This window comes from Cylas formicarius, unplaced genomic scaffold (genome assembly GCF_029955315.1).
Source record: "Cylas formicarius isolate icCylForm1 unplaced genomic scaffold, icCylForm1.1 PGA_scaffold_6__28_contigs__length_40554024, whole genome shotgun sequence".
In the NCBI taxonomy this organism is placed as follows: Eukaryota; Metazoa; Arthropoda; class Insecta; order Coleoptera; family Brentidae; genus Cylas; species Cylas formicarius.
The window spans coordinates 1573741-1590019 of record NW_026844347.1 but is presented as its reverse complement, the minus strand read 5'-3'; the positions used below and the strand labels follow the sequence as shown (position 1 = coordinate 1590019).

The 16279-nt window shown below is 33.8% G+C and overlaps 1 protein-coding gene across 1 annotated transcript in view; it reads right to left on the bottom strand.

The window, feature by feature from the left end:
* Window positions 1–421: 421 nt before the first annotated feature.
* The window catches only part of LOC132703948 (homeobox protein Hox-D9b-like), a 71734-nt gene continuing 55876 nt past the window's right edge, over window positions 422–16279 (bottom strand). Inside the window, exon 2 of the mRNA XM_060673524.1 lies at window positions 422–2557. Within this exon, the coding sequence (XP_060529507.1) occupies window positions 2175–2557 (383 nt within the window). The 3' untranslated portion in view covers window positions 422–2174. The remainder of the gene's footprint in view (window positions 2558–16279) is intronic.

Sequence of the window (16279 nt, the reverse complement as noted above, 5' to 3'; positions counted from 1 at the left end):
GTTTTATAACAAATCAAATCATTTTTTTGTCATTTTGATAGTACTATCCCAGCTTTCCTTAAGGTTATTTACTCTTATGACTTTTAATTTAATATTTAGGTTTCGTTCAGAATATATTATTATTATTTCCTACATAGCAGAGCATACTTTACCTTAATGGTGTATATTCTAAATATATTTTATTATTAATGCTGCTCTAGCCGTCCAAACCAATTTGTGATTCATGGGCATAAAATAACTCTATAATTTTGCCCAAACTTTTGAACATAAAAATTTTTAAGGCCTTGACTTGGGAGGGTTTAAATCTTAATATACCAGTGCTGATATCATCGCCGAGTTGATATCTCTCACACATTTTTAATGCTTCTTTTCCAATCAAGCAGTGAAAGACAACAAAACAATTTCAAAACAGCTATTTTATTTACATCAACTGTACGGCAGGTTTAAAATAGGTTAAGCCATGTCACGGACATCAAATTTTTCTATACGTACGTACGTGGAAATATATATTGCAAGTTTTCCGTTCTACGGACCAATCAATAAATATTACATTAAATACATTTCGTTTAAATATAATTTACACGTTTTACAGTACATCTCGTTATATTTTACAGTATTTACATTTTATATTTACAGTGCTTTACAATGTTGACCTGAAACGAATATTCCACATTATTTTAAAACTATAAAGAATTGTAAATCAACAAAATTATAAATTTATCCCAATATTATTTCTTGTTAATCTGCGTGTACAGGAAGTTGGACAGATTAAGATGCACAATTTAAAATCATTTTACCCAATGTATACATGGCGGCCCTAAGAAACGTAACGAATGAAACATATATTTTATTAATGGAATACCCTATATTTAAATTTTGTTTTGAAATATTAGCTTTTTCAATATTTCAATTTTTACCATTTTCTCATAACTTTTGAAACTTACGAGAAAATGAACTTTACTGTAGAGTGTGTATACATTTGAACTTTGAACTTGTCTTCACCCATGATGTAGTTTTTGCATCCTCTACGATCAAATCCAAATAAATTTCTGTTTTGCTTTTACCATTTTTTCATAAATTTTGAAACCAATGAAATACTCTATCGTTGACTCACGCTTTACAGTGTGTATAAATTTGAACTTTGATTGACTTTACCCATGATGTAGTTTTTGCACCCTTTACGCCCAAATCCAAATAAGTTTCTCTTTCGACAAAAAATTATAGAAAAAATAGTTATTCTAACCAATACAACAACCAATATAAAAATCGTATAAAGAGTTATTCCTCCGGTATGTAATTAATAAATAAAAAAATGTTTTTCTACTCCCGTCTGTAAAATACCTAATTACACACCGATCTAGTATGCTGGAAGTGTCACTTTACCACGTCACTTTCGTTTCCCACGGATCCGAGCCACTTCGGATATTTCCGGGTTTTACCGCACGGCTTGAATTTTGACATTTGTTAATTCTGACGGTCTGATGTCAGTGAGTGTATTCGTATTGTTTTGCGTATTGTTTTGCGAAAATGTACCGAAAAACTAACGGTCGTAGAAAAAGTATAGTATGCAACACGTTCGGTTATCTTTTGAAATCACTCGTTTATTAAACACTCGCTCCGCTCGAGTAAAATAAACTCATGAGTCAAATGCCGTTTACCGCACTTGTTGCATAATATACTATTGTCGGTAGGATTATTGTCGCAAAAATTGGACTTTAAAATATTTAACAGGACTTAAGTACAAAATGCACTTAGAACTGTATTAATTATTAAATTTATCAAAAAAATATACAGTACCAATCCTAGACGCATTTGGATAAATTACACGTATAAAAACAAAACACTAGCAAAATTTACTTGTCTCCTTCATATCAAATTCGAACACACTGTATGAATTTCTATTTAATATTCATGAAATCCCTTAAATCTCTACAATCAAGTTTACTTCAAAATATTAAATGTGAAGTGTAGAACTATATTTAGATACATGGAATCCATAAATACATTTGGAAAAAATTGTTCATATCGCATCGTGGTTACTAACTATTTCTTGAAGAATTAAAACATTCATTTTTAGTAAAACATCCTCTCTGGAGGATAAAGAGAATAAAGTCAAGAAAGATCAACACCTAACGCTATTTAGTACGTACAAAACATAAAAAAAAACTTAACATTTATTTATCGGAACTAACAACCAAATTTTTCGGACAATCGTCCTCATTTACAACCGGCTTCTTTTTCAAGACGCCCAAATCTTGTACATTTTCCAGGAAGCTTTTTTGGACGGTCAAATACTTTGTACTCTCCACGTCCTTCTTCAGCTCTTCCAGGTCTCTTTTCAGCTTGGCCCGTCGGTTCTGGAACCACGTTATCACTTGGGCATTCGTCAGTCCTAAACTCGCGGCAATTTCATCTCTATCAGCCGGACTGAGATACTTTTGGTAGAGGAATCTTTTCTCCAGCTCGTAGATTTGATGGTTGGTGAACGCGGTCCGGGATTTTCGCTTCTTTTTCGGCTGCTGCCGCGAGTTGAACAGGTTCAGGTGGCTCTGACCATCTGGAAATAGAATGTTGCAGTTAATTTAAATTCTGACAGTTTTCATTAAAAAAAAACAGCACTTTTTTACATAATACATGTTTAGGGAACTTTCTAGAATCAAGAGAACTAAATACATAAAATGACTAAAATTTTATCGCCATCGATTAAACTGACTACAGTTTAGTTTATTTATTGTAGTTTGTGTTCCATGATGGCTATTGTTATATACATAAAATCTAGTTTAAAAGTTTAGTTAGCTATGTTTTAGTGTCAGTGTCAACGTTACCAAAAACATCCCTAATCGTACCATTTATTCATTTCCGTATTTAAGAAATTAATTTCGAATCCCTTAGTCAAAAACCATTTATCTCGTGTGCTCTATTAAATCACATTAATGGGCAAATTTCTCGGAGTTAACCAACCCCTATATGTCAGACCATTAATACGTATTAAGTCAACATATTGTCACCCCCTCGAGATCTGTAAGCCCCTTGTGCAAACACAGCTAATGTATATGGCGAATATTGAGAATGCCAATGAGCGGGCAGTGATTTTATTGCTCCGGTGTTCAATTGTTTTGGTTACGCTTCACTCGTCCGGGAGAATTTATTGGTTTAATTAAGGGAAATTATCGCTGCCGATTCTTCGTATCTGCTAAATGGAATTTTTTTATTAAAAAAAAGCGGAACTGCAATTTATGATGCCTTTGGTGAATGTTTTCCCATGAGGATTTTTCAGCGATGTAATAATGTTTCTAGAGAAGGTAAATCCAAAAGATTTCTGTTGAACTTACAAATGTAACTAGTAGATAAACAAATAAACATATGTTCCAAGATATTTCAAATGGCTTGTCAATAACTTGATGGTTGATTTCCCACTGCTTTACCGGGACACGTTGACCAGTATTTTTGGCGATATATGTGCGGCAAGCAGTTTTATATATATTTTTTAGCGTTATGCAGAACTTGCTTCTTGATCATTTTGTTTGTTTGTTTTCGAAGAAAAAAATTTAAAACTTTTTAATAGTCGTTTCGGATAACGTTCTTTGATCGATATATAAAGAAAAATCGGATAACATGGAACAATTTTAATTGATAAAAAGAAGTAAGCTTTTGCCTCGATTAGTTCGAAAAATTATTTCGCTAGTATTTTCACAGAGAGCTATTTACTTCGTATCATCATTCCAAACCACCAATATCCACAATTCCAATCTAGAATTATGCTTTTAGCACGTAAATAAAATACAAAATATACTTTTTTCTTATAGGTAAAAAACAGAAAGAGAAAAATGAAACAAACGAATTCACATTTATATCATATCTCATATATATATATATATATACATTGGGTCAAGTTATCTAAAAATTGATCATTCAATTCTAATCGAGGCAGTTTGTATTAGTATAATAGAATAAAGCTGCGTTTATCTATGTACTATACAAGGTATGGTCTATTCATAGATATAAGAAAGTGACCAATTGCTTTTGAATAGGATTATCCAAGGGTGGTCATTAACATACAATGCAAAAAGATTATTACCTAAAGTTTCGGAATTTAAATTCAAGTAAAATTGTGGTCCGTAATAGAAAATAATTTTATACCTACTTGTGTTTAATATTCTTTGGTTTGGTATACTACTTAGTTTAAGTTTATTAGTAATCATTCTTATTTCATGTGTAATACAGCGTGTGTTGAATCGTGTGCGAATGCGTATCTCAGGAGATGCTCCCGCCCAAATGTAGAAAACACTATTCTATTGAGACTAAGGAAGTTATAAACAATGTTTATTTGACTCTCATTGAACTACCTTATGGAAGTGTATTCAACACATGGGTTTTAGATTTAAAAAATTGACAAAAGGCAAGTTTTAATGGAATCTTTTAGAATTCGGAAATGGCGACTGGAATATCTAGACAAAATTTGGAATTACAGAGAACAACAAAGGCCAATTATTTACTTAGATGAAACCTAGTTCGACACTTATGATACCCCTGATACAACTGATCAAAAAGAGGTAAAAGAATAACTATTTTGCATGCTGACTCTAAAGATGGTTGGAGTCCAAATGGACTTTCTATGTCTGCGAAAAATATTAAACATTCTTCTCTGGATTACCATGAAGACATCACCGCAAAAAATCTATACAGTTTTAAGGCTTCCACCTTACCACTGTATATTTAATCCCATTGAATATGTTTACCACCAACTGAAATCTGCCCTTCGTCGTAACAATGTTTTTCCCCCTGTTAACTCCAATGTCCTCACTTATTGAAACCGAAGTTTTTAACATCCCTCCAAAAAGTTGGGCAAATTCTGTTAAACATATAGAAAAAGCAGAACAATCGTATGTCTATATCTATATATATATTATATATATATATATATATATATATATATATATATATATATATATATATATATATATATATATATATATATATATATATATATATATATATATATATATATACGCCCATATAGAACAGGTGATGATAGCGATAGTGATACTGATATATTATGTGAATAATTTTAAGTAATTTAAGTAGGTAAAAAAAAATTATTTTAGATTTAAACATAAATACATACATAAATAAATATTGTTTAGTATCTTTTCTAACAAAACCCCAAATAATTAAATTCTAATCAAAATACGGACCTGTTCGGCCATATTTCATTCTTACAGCTTGCCCGGGTCTTTCCTTAATTCGTATCACTTTCTATGAACGACTTTACTACCTAGAAAACCACCAAGAAAACATGTTATGTTCTACGGTTTTCAGAATATGATGTGTCGGGGTTAGGTCGTTATTTTTTAGTGAAATGGCACAAAACGCAAACGCAATGGCATATATTTTAGGTAGCTTTAGGTTAAGGCTTGTATTCACTTTGATTAGTCCAGGTGATTAGTGATTAGGAGAAAATAAATGTGGACAGCGACTGATTAGTGCAATTGATTAGTTCGCTGCGTAGTAAGGTGATTACAAGCGTGTTCCATTTTTTGCGAGTAGATTGAGAGTAGCCGCGTCCCACGCGCCCTCTCGACCCCCTCAGTCGCAGCTTGCTTGCCGCTAAACACGTCAGCACAAGGCACAGGCAGTTTTTACTGTTTACGTCAGACTCTCGTATTGTTGTGCAAAAAATGGCAAAATGGACCGAAGACATAATTCATAAATTTGTGCAGGAGTATGTAAAACATGAACGCCTTTAAAACTGTAAAGTCTCTAGTTACAAAATTAAGGGAGCCCGAAATGCGGCACTTACGTATAAGTGAAGCTATGAACATACCGGGATTTGGAAGTAAAGAAGTTTATACTAAAGTAAGAAACTTGAAGTCAACATATTCGCGAAAGGCTAGGAAAATTAAACAGAGTACAAAATCTGGAACTGGAACGGATGACGTACATAAACCACAAATAAGGTGATTCAAATTATTAGACGATGCTTTAAAAGCTATAAATGTACCGTGCAGCGACACAGGAAATATTTGGTAAGTAAAAGACATATGTTATTTTTTTATATTCTTTATTACATGACGACACAACACAACTGCAAAACTACGTTTTAATTCAATTTATCATTCGAGACTGCCAAGAGACTGCGCCTACTCCTACAAAATAAGCTGCTAAATCGTTGGGTATGGTTTGTGCAATTTGAGATGATCTATTCTGCATTCTCATAGTAAGTGGCAAGTCCATCTGGTGGCACTTGTCTCCAGGATCCTTCAATGACATTTCCATTCCGTGTCCTCTATATCAACGGTGGCGACATGTACGCGTACTTTGTTTTTTCTCGTCCAGTTATGCATGGCGCAACATGCTTTTAGGATTTTATGCATTTTGTTGGGAAAAAAAGGGTAGCGGCCTTTCGAAAATTCTGTATCGACTTACTAAGATGCCAAAAGCATTTTCGACAATTCGTCTTGCCCTTGATAATCTATAATTGATTTTTTTTTGTTTAAATGTGAATTGGTTTCCACTGTATGGTTTCATCATATATGGTTTTAGAGCAAACGAATTATCGCCCACTAGAACATGATCTTCGGGCAGTAAATTATTTTCCAAAGCATGACTAAGATCACAATGGGAGAAAATTCCAGCATCCGATACACGTCCATTATATCCATCAATATATGTACTTGTAGTAACGACTTCCTGCGTTTGGTCGAGCTTTGGTGGTAACGTGTTCCCCATCTATAGCACCTGAGCAACCAGGGAAATTCCAGGAATTTCGGAAGCTTTTTTCAATCCTTTTCCATTCGTCTCCGTTAGCTACCTAAAACAAAACAAAAAACATGAAATACTTCATGGCGAGGAACATTCCACATCCCAACACTGTCTGCTGAAAAACATTACCCTGATGCAACACCTGAATCTCAACGTAATCAAGATAAAGAAGAACAATGAAAATCTCTAGTTTCTCGTAAAAGGACAGTACGGAACCTCAATAATTTGGTCAATAAAGTGAAGAACGTCGTCGACTCAATTAGCACACGCATATCAACAGAAACAGAAACAGAGTTTGATATATTCGGGAAAAATGTAGCCGCCCTGTTTATCCAAAATTATCTTTGTAATTTACTGCAACAAATGGTCCACGGAACATTCAACCAAGCATACATCCCGTCCCGTCTATGTACCAGTCTTACACACTATCACCACAACACTCTCCTTACACACAACCCCCACGACACTCTCTTTACACACAACCACCACAACACTCTCTTTACACACAATAATCGCAAGGCTGTCATTACACAAAACTACCACAATCTTCTACAACAGATGCTACTGATAACATTTCTCTTGCTGACCAACCTTTCCACCTACCACAGACAAATAATGACAATACAATGACTATGTACTCTGAAAACAATGAATCTCAAACTGCAACTGTAGTAATACAAGATGACATATTGGCTAAGGCAGTATCGAGTATTTACTAACAAGTTTATTGCAAATATGTTGAATTTGAAAATAAACCTACTTTAATAAAAACATGTTTTTAATGTTACTCACCTTTATGTAATCTCCCAGTGCCTTGTAAATAGCATCGCATACTTCGGACATGTTACAAGTTGTCGATCATGGTACCTTGAATAGGTGTTGCAAGACTAGTAAACTAACTTCGTTAGCCAATAAGTATATAATAGCGAGCAATTTCACTTTAGCCGGCAAAGCAGGTCTCATATATGTATCGGACTCTTTAGTCAACCTGAGAGTAAATTAATATTCTGTCGTATCTTCAGCAGCTAATTCCTTGAAGAGTTGGTAGCTTGCGCTATGAATAGGTCTTCTATAAATCCATTGGCGAACTCATGGTTTTCTCGGTGTTGCAAGTTCAGTTTCCAAAAGTTCTTCCGTTTCGTTCAGTTATTAAACTAATTTCTAAATTGAATATCTATATATAATTTAAAATGTAACTCTATCGCCTAATGAAATTCATCACACGGTTTCCGCCGAACCCATAGTACGTATAATAATGTGGGATATATTATGAGCAGCGACAAACGTGTAAACCAGATATGTTACGGGCGCATAAAAATATGATTTACAACCGCGGCTCTCTCTAGACTCTACACCGGTATATCTCTTCCTGCAGTTTTTCGGGAAGAGCTGTCAAAGTTACGATAATAAATTCGAAACGACAAGAAGCAGAAATGTATGTTATTTTAAACATTCTGTCAACTGCACAGTCAGATATGTTAAATCAAATGGACTGGAGCCAGTAAAAATAACACGCGTTGCGATCAATCGCCGATGTGCAAATGATTGCTGCGATCTTGCCTGGTGGTATGCACGCTAGTAGCCTTCCGGCAAATAACTGGCTAATTCTAAATAATTACTAAGTCCGATTATGCTTGATATCTACTTTAATTTAATACGAAACGCGACATTGTCGTCCTTATAAACTGTTAGACACGAGTGAGCAAAAATTGTGTATTATAGGGGGTGTACAACTTAAGAACTGTACACCCTTGTAAAATCTTTGTTTATGGTTCGATTTTGATCATTTTTATTTGTTGGACAGATCTCTTAAAAACGCACTAAAACTTTATGTTTCTTAGAACATCATGCCTAACTGGGACTAATGTCAAATATAGAGAAGGGCTATTAGAGATTTCTTTAAGAATAAAATTGAGGCCCAAACAAACATTCCTAAAAAAAAAATCTTAAAATTTGACATCAAAAATTAGTTCCAGTTAGCCATGACTTCAGGTTGATGTAATAAGAAACATAAAAAACATTATCAAACATATTTCAAACACCTTGTATTAAAACATTATAAAAATTTGTATAGTTGGGTTCTAACTTTCGTTATTAATTTATTTCTCTTTCTCTCTCGTTAAATAGCCTCAGTTGGCCAACACTTTAAGATGAAGCAATAAGCAGAACAACGAAACAAAAAATTATCAAAATCGAACCATAAACAAAATTTTTACAAGAGTGTACAGTTCTTAAGTGGGATACACTGTATATAGAGAAACGTAACTAACACAAATTGAAAGCTAAAAAGATATAATTTTTCACATACAGGGTGGTAAAGCAGATATTTGCAGTTATATTTTGTTTTGTTTGTTATTTTACAGGATACACATTTTTATAAAGTTTTTCTGCGGGTGATCACGAAAAAACGAGATAGGCAATATCATATACGCAGAATTTTATTGCTTATAGAGTTAGAACAGATGCTCTTAATAATATTCTCAACTAGCTGCGGCCCACTGCAAACCGTTCAACAGTAATGGCCGCAGTAGAGACTGCAACTTGCGTTTGGTTAGTTTGGTCCAGTTTCGCGGATTTAAACATTTCTTCAATCAGAAAAATTGTAATTTCGCACTTGTATTATACTGAGATCCTCAGTAGAGGCGCATTTCTTGCTGTACAGGCACTTGTTGGTATCTCAAAATTTCAGTTGGAAATTCAGATTCCAGACTTCAAGTAGGATTTGACAGAATTTGTTGAATATTTCTCGTTAAATAGTGTGTTCCGTTTCCAATGGGAATACCTTTATTGAGACCTCCAACCCACTTATACAAAAACATTTTTTTTTGCGTACTTTTTTTCAGCAAATTATTAAAGAGATTATGAATATTCGTAATTTTTGTTTGACGTTGACATCCGTGTCTTTGGTATCTGTTTACAACGCTAATAAGGCTGCGGCCTGGTATCTGGTACCTTGTGGATAGAGGGTTACAAGTACTATAGTGCCGAACTGACATGAACTGGATAATATTGGAAAAAATAATAGACATCATTCTATATATACTATACAGTGGGATCCAATATTGCGTTGACACTGAATTATGACTTATAGTTTTTGGATATTAGAAGCTTTTAAAATCCGAAATAATAATCAAGGTGCGATCGCATGATACAAGTTGCCAGAATTGCGACTTTTTGCAGCTCCGATGCGGCTTGCGGCGTTCCCCTGGTGCTCTCGGTTGCAGGGTAACCGAAGCCCATGTGTTCAGTTCCTCGTTTGCGGGCTGCAAGGTGTCTTCAATTAAAGAAAAGTTTAAGTTTTTAATAGAAGATTATCGCAAAAAACGAAGATTTTCGTGATGCATCAGGAACAAAAGCTATAGGAAGTTGCCAATAATCTTGGAGAATTTACACCAGAGTTATTAATCCAAGATGATATCAGATTAAGGAGGTAATCCCGTTTATCCATACGTGTGAAATTTTTGACTAGAATTTCGCCATAATTTTCTTCTGTCTTCAATTAAAGAAAAGTTTAAGTTTTTAATAGAAGATTATCGCAAACAACGAAGATTTTCGTGATGCATCAGGAACAAAAGCTATAGGAAGTTGCCAATAATCTTGGAGAATTTACACCAGAGTTATTAATCCAAGATGATATCAGATTAAGGAGGTAATCCCGTTTATCCATACGTGTGAAATTTTTGACTAGAATTTCGCCATAATTTTCTTGAAAAAGGCATTCTCATCACTGTTCAGAAACATTTCTCTACTCCATAGTCTTCTCCGTTTTTGCTTTCTACTGGTTATAATTAAGGGAGCCGCTGCGGCAATCATTTGCAATGACATCTAGGACTATAGCGAGCGGTTGAAGAATGTAATATGTGTAAAGGACTAGCTGCATGCAGCAGTGGTTGTTCCCGATTACTGTCTAAACATTAGCACATTTTCAGACGAACGCATATACACAGGTAAGTTCATTGCCAAGAGTTTCATCAGTGTAAGGCCGCTTTAACACACAGCTCGTTTCCCCATATCGATTATCGAAACAGCGCCGAAAATTCCAAACGAAATCTCGTTGAAAAAATCCTATTCCGAACGATTAAGCTCGCGGCATCCTGCTCCATATATCTAAATCGTCTCCTTGTAACACCGGCCAGATTGTTCTTCTTTTGTTAAGAGGCCATTTTGCGACACCAAACAACAAAAATCCACTTTCACACTCGGCCGATTTTATTATACGGCAGCGTTTACGGCGTACTTTGGCGCGAAGGGGATTTATTGTTTTCGAGCGGCGGTGGTGGCGTGTATATTGTGGGCGAGGGTTTATGTGTCATTTGCGAGATGGGTGTTAAGGCTTGCGCCTTTAACCCGTGTAAAATTACGGGCGAACCATTTCAGAAACAAACTTAGACGAACCAGCACCTCGAAGGGGGGATGATTTTGTTAGATCTATAATAGAAGGACGTTATAAATTCCTTTACTTACAAACTTAATAATCTAGTACCTTCGTGAGTTCTAAACAAGAGTATAACGTTTTAATTGACTTTACTTTTTTGTTTTTAAAGATATCAAGGTAAACAAAAAAAAACAATATGTAGGGGTCAGTGTCCATGTTTTTTTCCAAGTGACGTATAAAACAAAACACTATCAATTTTCTGACATATAAGCCTACTGATTGCATATAAGACTGATTGCAAGGAAAGTAATTAAAGTAGAACAAAAACACTAAAAATGACAAGGTACACTAAAGTAAAAAATTCTTTAACTATTCTAAATACTGCTCTATGTGAACACCATTTTCCTGAACACATTTCTCATACAATCTAATTGTATGTTGTCTTGCATTTAGTAACGTTTCCGGATTGTCTCTTAACTAATTGGTTGCTTCTGAAATCCTTTGCCGAAGTTTCACGACATTATTACAAGGAGTTTTGTGCACGTGATTATTTATGTGTCCCCAAAAAAAAATCCATTAAAGTTAAGTCGCTACTGTCGGTTGGCCAATCCATAGTTCCGCCGTTCCCTATCCAACCACTGATATATTCCATGTTAAGAAAATTTTGCACATTGTGAGGGGCACCGTCTTGCTGCCATATTATCAGCGCTGATATATTTATTATTCTATACATTGTTCTATTTGGTGCTCTAAGAGTTGTAGTAATGATCTCGAGTTAACTTTTCATCTATAAATATAAATAAAATTTGTCTAGGATTATTTAAAGACCAATATCGCGTATTTTGTCTATTTCTGGCAGTGAACGAACTTTGATCAATCCATAAAATGTTTTTCAAAAAATTGTTAATCTCCTTTGACATTGTTATGCACTTATATTCTTTCAAAACTGAGTGAATTGATCCCCGAGAAATACCTATCTCTTTATATACTCTAGTAATAGAGGAAACTGGATGTGCTTCATAGAATCCTAATATGTTCGCCTTATTTTCTTACAGTTTTCTACAAATTTTTTTGCCAGCCTTGGAAGTATCTGTTTTGAAGAACCTCGGTGCTCTGGATAAAGTCAATGTTGTTACTAATATGTTAAACATAAACATATTTTTATTTGTCAGTCACGGCACTCTGTGAAATTATATAAACATTTCCTATTTTTGCCCATTTGTCAAAAAGATATTCTATTAAACAGATATATAATATAACGGATGTTCCATTTAAAAAATATATGAAGTTTATGTATATGTCAGAGAATTAATAGTTTTTCGTTTTATACGTTACTTGGAAATCGTATATTATGCAACAAGTGCGGTAAACGGCGTTTGACTCACGAGTTTATTTGACACGAGCTGAACACAGCAGAGCGGGTGTTTAATAAACGAGTGACTTAAAAAGTTTACCGAACGTGTTGCATACTATAATTTTTCTACGACCGTGCGGAAATGTCCGAAGTGGCTCGGATTCGTCGGAAACGAAACTGACGTGGTAAAGTGACGCTTCCCGCACGCTAGATCGGTGTGTAATTAGGTATTTTACAGACGGGAGTAGAAAAAAAAACCTGGCTACTTTTTTTTTACCTTATCTCTAAAAACAAAAAAGTTACTAATTTTAATTTATTATATTCTGGACGTTTCGGTAATGTTTCAGCAACATTATTGCACACTCAAACAATAAAAAATGGCCACATACATGTGGTGGCATCTCGCTTATCTTTAAAAGATTTTCGCGGTTTTCTCGATAGTGTGCTTAATTTTTATACCACTAAAGATGGCACCAACAAAATTTTCTTAGCACTCTTGTTTTCTAAGAGACCGGTTGAAATTGACAAAGCGTATTTTTGTTTATCTTTTTGAATTTTTTCGTCGAATCACATGGTGTAGTTTTCTACTGTGTTCCGTTTTTCAGTTACGCGGCAAACAGAGTTTTGTTAAAGACAACCCGCGCTTCCTAAAAATACCAAAGTGATGGCAACGAATTAGGAAAATTGCTAGTTGTAGAAATTTGAAAAAAATTAAATTGGCCAATGCTGTAAATTATTTTAAAGTTTCTGAAATACTCGTCAGAGGTATAGTTGCCATCCTAACATTTAAAATCCGGTTTCTACAAAAAAATTTAATATTAACCCTAGTTAGAGTGAGTCTCGCTTTAAAGCTGAAACAAATTTAAATATTTTCTGTTTAATGCTCTTTTCTGTATCCCTAAAGGCGATTCCGATGGCATACCACCTGATGGCGTGTTTTGATACAAATAATGCAGCGATATGATTTTTTACGTTATTAGATAATCAATAAATGCCCAACCGCACAAAGTAACCCACTAGCTGGCATTTTCATATCTTTGACTTTTTACAATTAATTTGTTATCACTTATTTCATCACAAAATAATACTAATTAATTATTGATTTATTAAAGTACTAAAATGTGTGTTGAAATAATCGCTAGGACAATTTTAAGAAGAGGTGAATTTAAAATATTTACATTAGATAGATTAGATAGGTGTCTTCCATCTGGGTGGAATAAAATAATCGTCTAGCAACTAATACGTTTTATACGTAATTACGTAAATGGGAATATCGAGTTCAAATGTTTGCTATTTCGCGTTTAAAGTGATATGGGATATCTCGTAATTATCTTTGAATTTTGGACACTTTTTTTTTCTTCGCGATTCGTTTTTAAAGAAACAACAAAACGTCGTTCCTAAAAGTACGAAAAAAATCAGTGGTGTGCATTTTTCTTTTCGCAGTGCCATTGGAATTAACAATTTGGCATTTAATATTTATATAAAGTACTTGGATAAAAGTCACGCAAGGAATTGTCCCTTCTAGCTTGACAGCTTCCTTTTGTAACACCCCGTAGCATATTCTTGGAAAATACATAATAACCCAGAATACAAGGTTGCAAAAATTTCTTTAAAGTTGTTACTCGTTAAGGGTCTACTCTCATTTTTGCAAGTGATAAAACACTCGAATATAGTGCCGCTGCGGTGAAGGATTACCGGGTGTGGGAACACAAATTTTACGAGGAACTTGGTTGGCACTCATTATTTTGTTGTACTGTAAACTTCTGGCGGAACTAGACACTTACCACATTTTTATCGACGCATTTAAATACAGAAAGATTGTCTTTTATGAATGTGCGAGTGGAAATTTAACGACAAAGGTCCATTAAAACACTTTCAAATTACTCACGAAACAATGGGCGATAAAAGGTGTACAATATTCTTACCTATATGGGTTTACGGTTTGCATATGACTACGATTAGATATCATCTAAATGCCTTCACACCTTACGTTACCTCATTACCAAGAAGTGCAAAGCATTTGCATTAGTTTCCAATACAATGAAGTTGAATTAAACTGTAACATCAGCTGCAACAGTTGGATGTGACATTGTGCTGCTGCAAGCCCAAAATGAATCAGTATTTTATTTGTACCTTATTTTGGATTCGCGAAGAAGAAAAAATTATGATATAATTCTCAATGTTTTTTATCAAGAACACTAGTTACCTTCTATATTTTCAATACGAAAGTAACAGTAAAAATAGACCTCCCTTTTGGGCTTGAACTCGCTTTTACATAACTCTACTAACTTTTTGAAATTTTCAAATTTCCAAATTTGAGTTGGTTTTTCCGCTGGCAGATCCATACCGTAACTTATTTTTGCCAAAGCGTTTCGTTTGCATTTTGCAACGCCCATTTACTATATTTTTTCAGAATGACATGCAGAATTATCTTGTTAATTTAAACCAAACTGACAATACAGCCATTAGTATGAACATCTATTCAGTTTTTCAAATAAATTTCCTCAGGCTGTGAAACTTGTAGGTACAGTTCTTCTAGATTTCTTCTGAGTTAGATATTGACTGTACCTTTCTTCAGTTCTTCTGGCAGTTCCTCTGAAGAAGCCAGCGACAGGCCAGGAAGATGGAGTCAATACCGGACGCAGAAGTAATCCAGAGAAGTGCAGCTACAGCAATTTTTTCTTTGATGTACATCTTTCCAGTACTTTGAACTTCTTGGACTCTCCTGTAGACTTAAAGTATTATAATTTTGTTGATACAGAAGTGTCCCCCCGACATAAACTTTGTTATTTTAAACGGAACACCCTGCATATTTCGTCATTTTTTGAATCCTTGGTTAAAATAAAGGTCACTTTTTTAAGAAATTCCTATTCGAACTTCGATAGTTTAGGCAGAAATTGAGGTTATGTGTTTTTTTTCATATGTTGATTGCTCCAAATAAAATTGTGTTGTGACGCTACTGATTCAGGTATTGCAACGAAAATTTACTCACAATCGGTTTGACAGATGCGCCTCAGCTGATACTGGGTGTCCTAAATAAATAAATAAAAATTCTGGGACAAAAAATAAGGTAAGTTTGTAATTTATCTTATATTTAAATTTTACTTACTTTTTGAGATATTCGAGGTGTAAGATAACACCCGCATAAATTCTTGTTTTAAATAGAATAGACACGATACCACTTTTTTTAAAGATATAATACCCCAGATATACGAATAAAACCTATTGCTAACAATACAGATTTAATAAAACTTCAAAAATCATATTTAATGAAACATTTAATACTTCATTATCTAGCTTGATTGAAAAACCTCATGAAAAAGTAAATAATTTAAATTTATAGGCTAACTCACCAAGGCAAAAAATTTGAATAAATAAATCTATAAAATAAAAGTTAACTAAAAAGGGTTCGTTAATTCGGTCCATAAAGTTTTGTTAAAAATGTTGTTCTTAAAATGCTCGTTTCATCTCGCATAAAAACAAGAAAGAAATATCAAAATATTAAAAAATGTACTTGGCTATGACATCACAATCTTTTTTTTCGGTTTGTTTTTGTTGTTTTTCATATTTCTATTTAAAAAGTTCATAGTTGTCAAGTTTTTTGTTAGTATATATTTTATTTGTATTTTAAATATAAGTTATAGTTTTTTAGTTAACCTACAAACTTTAATTGTTTATTTTAGTTATTAGGTATTTTCACTTAGGCAATATAATTAACTATTAATTGTTTCTTTAAATATGAATTCTGAATTCTTATTAAATCTGTGTTAAAAATTGTGTAGTATAGG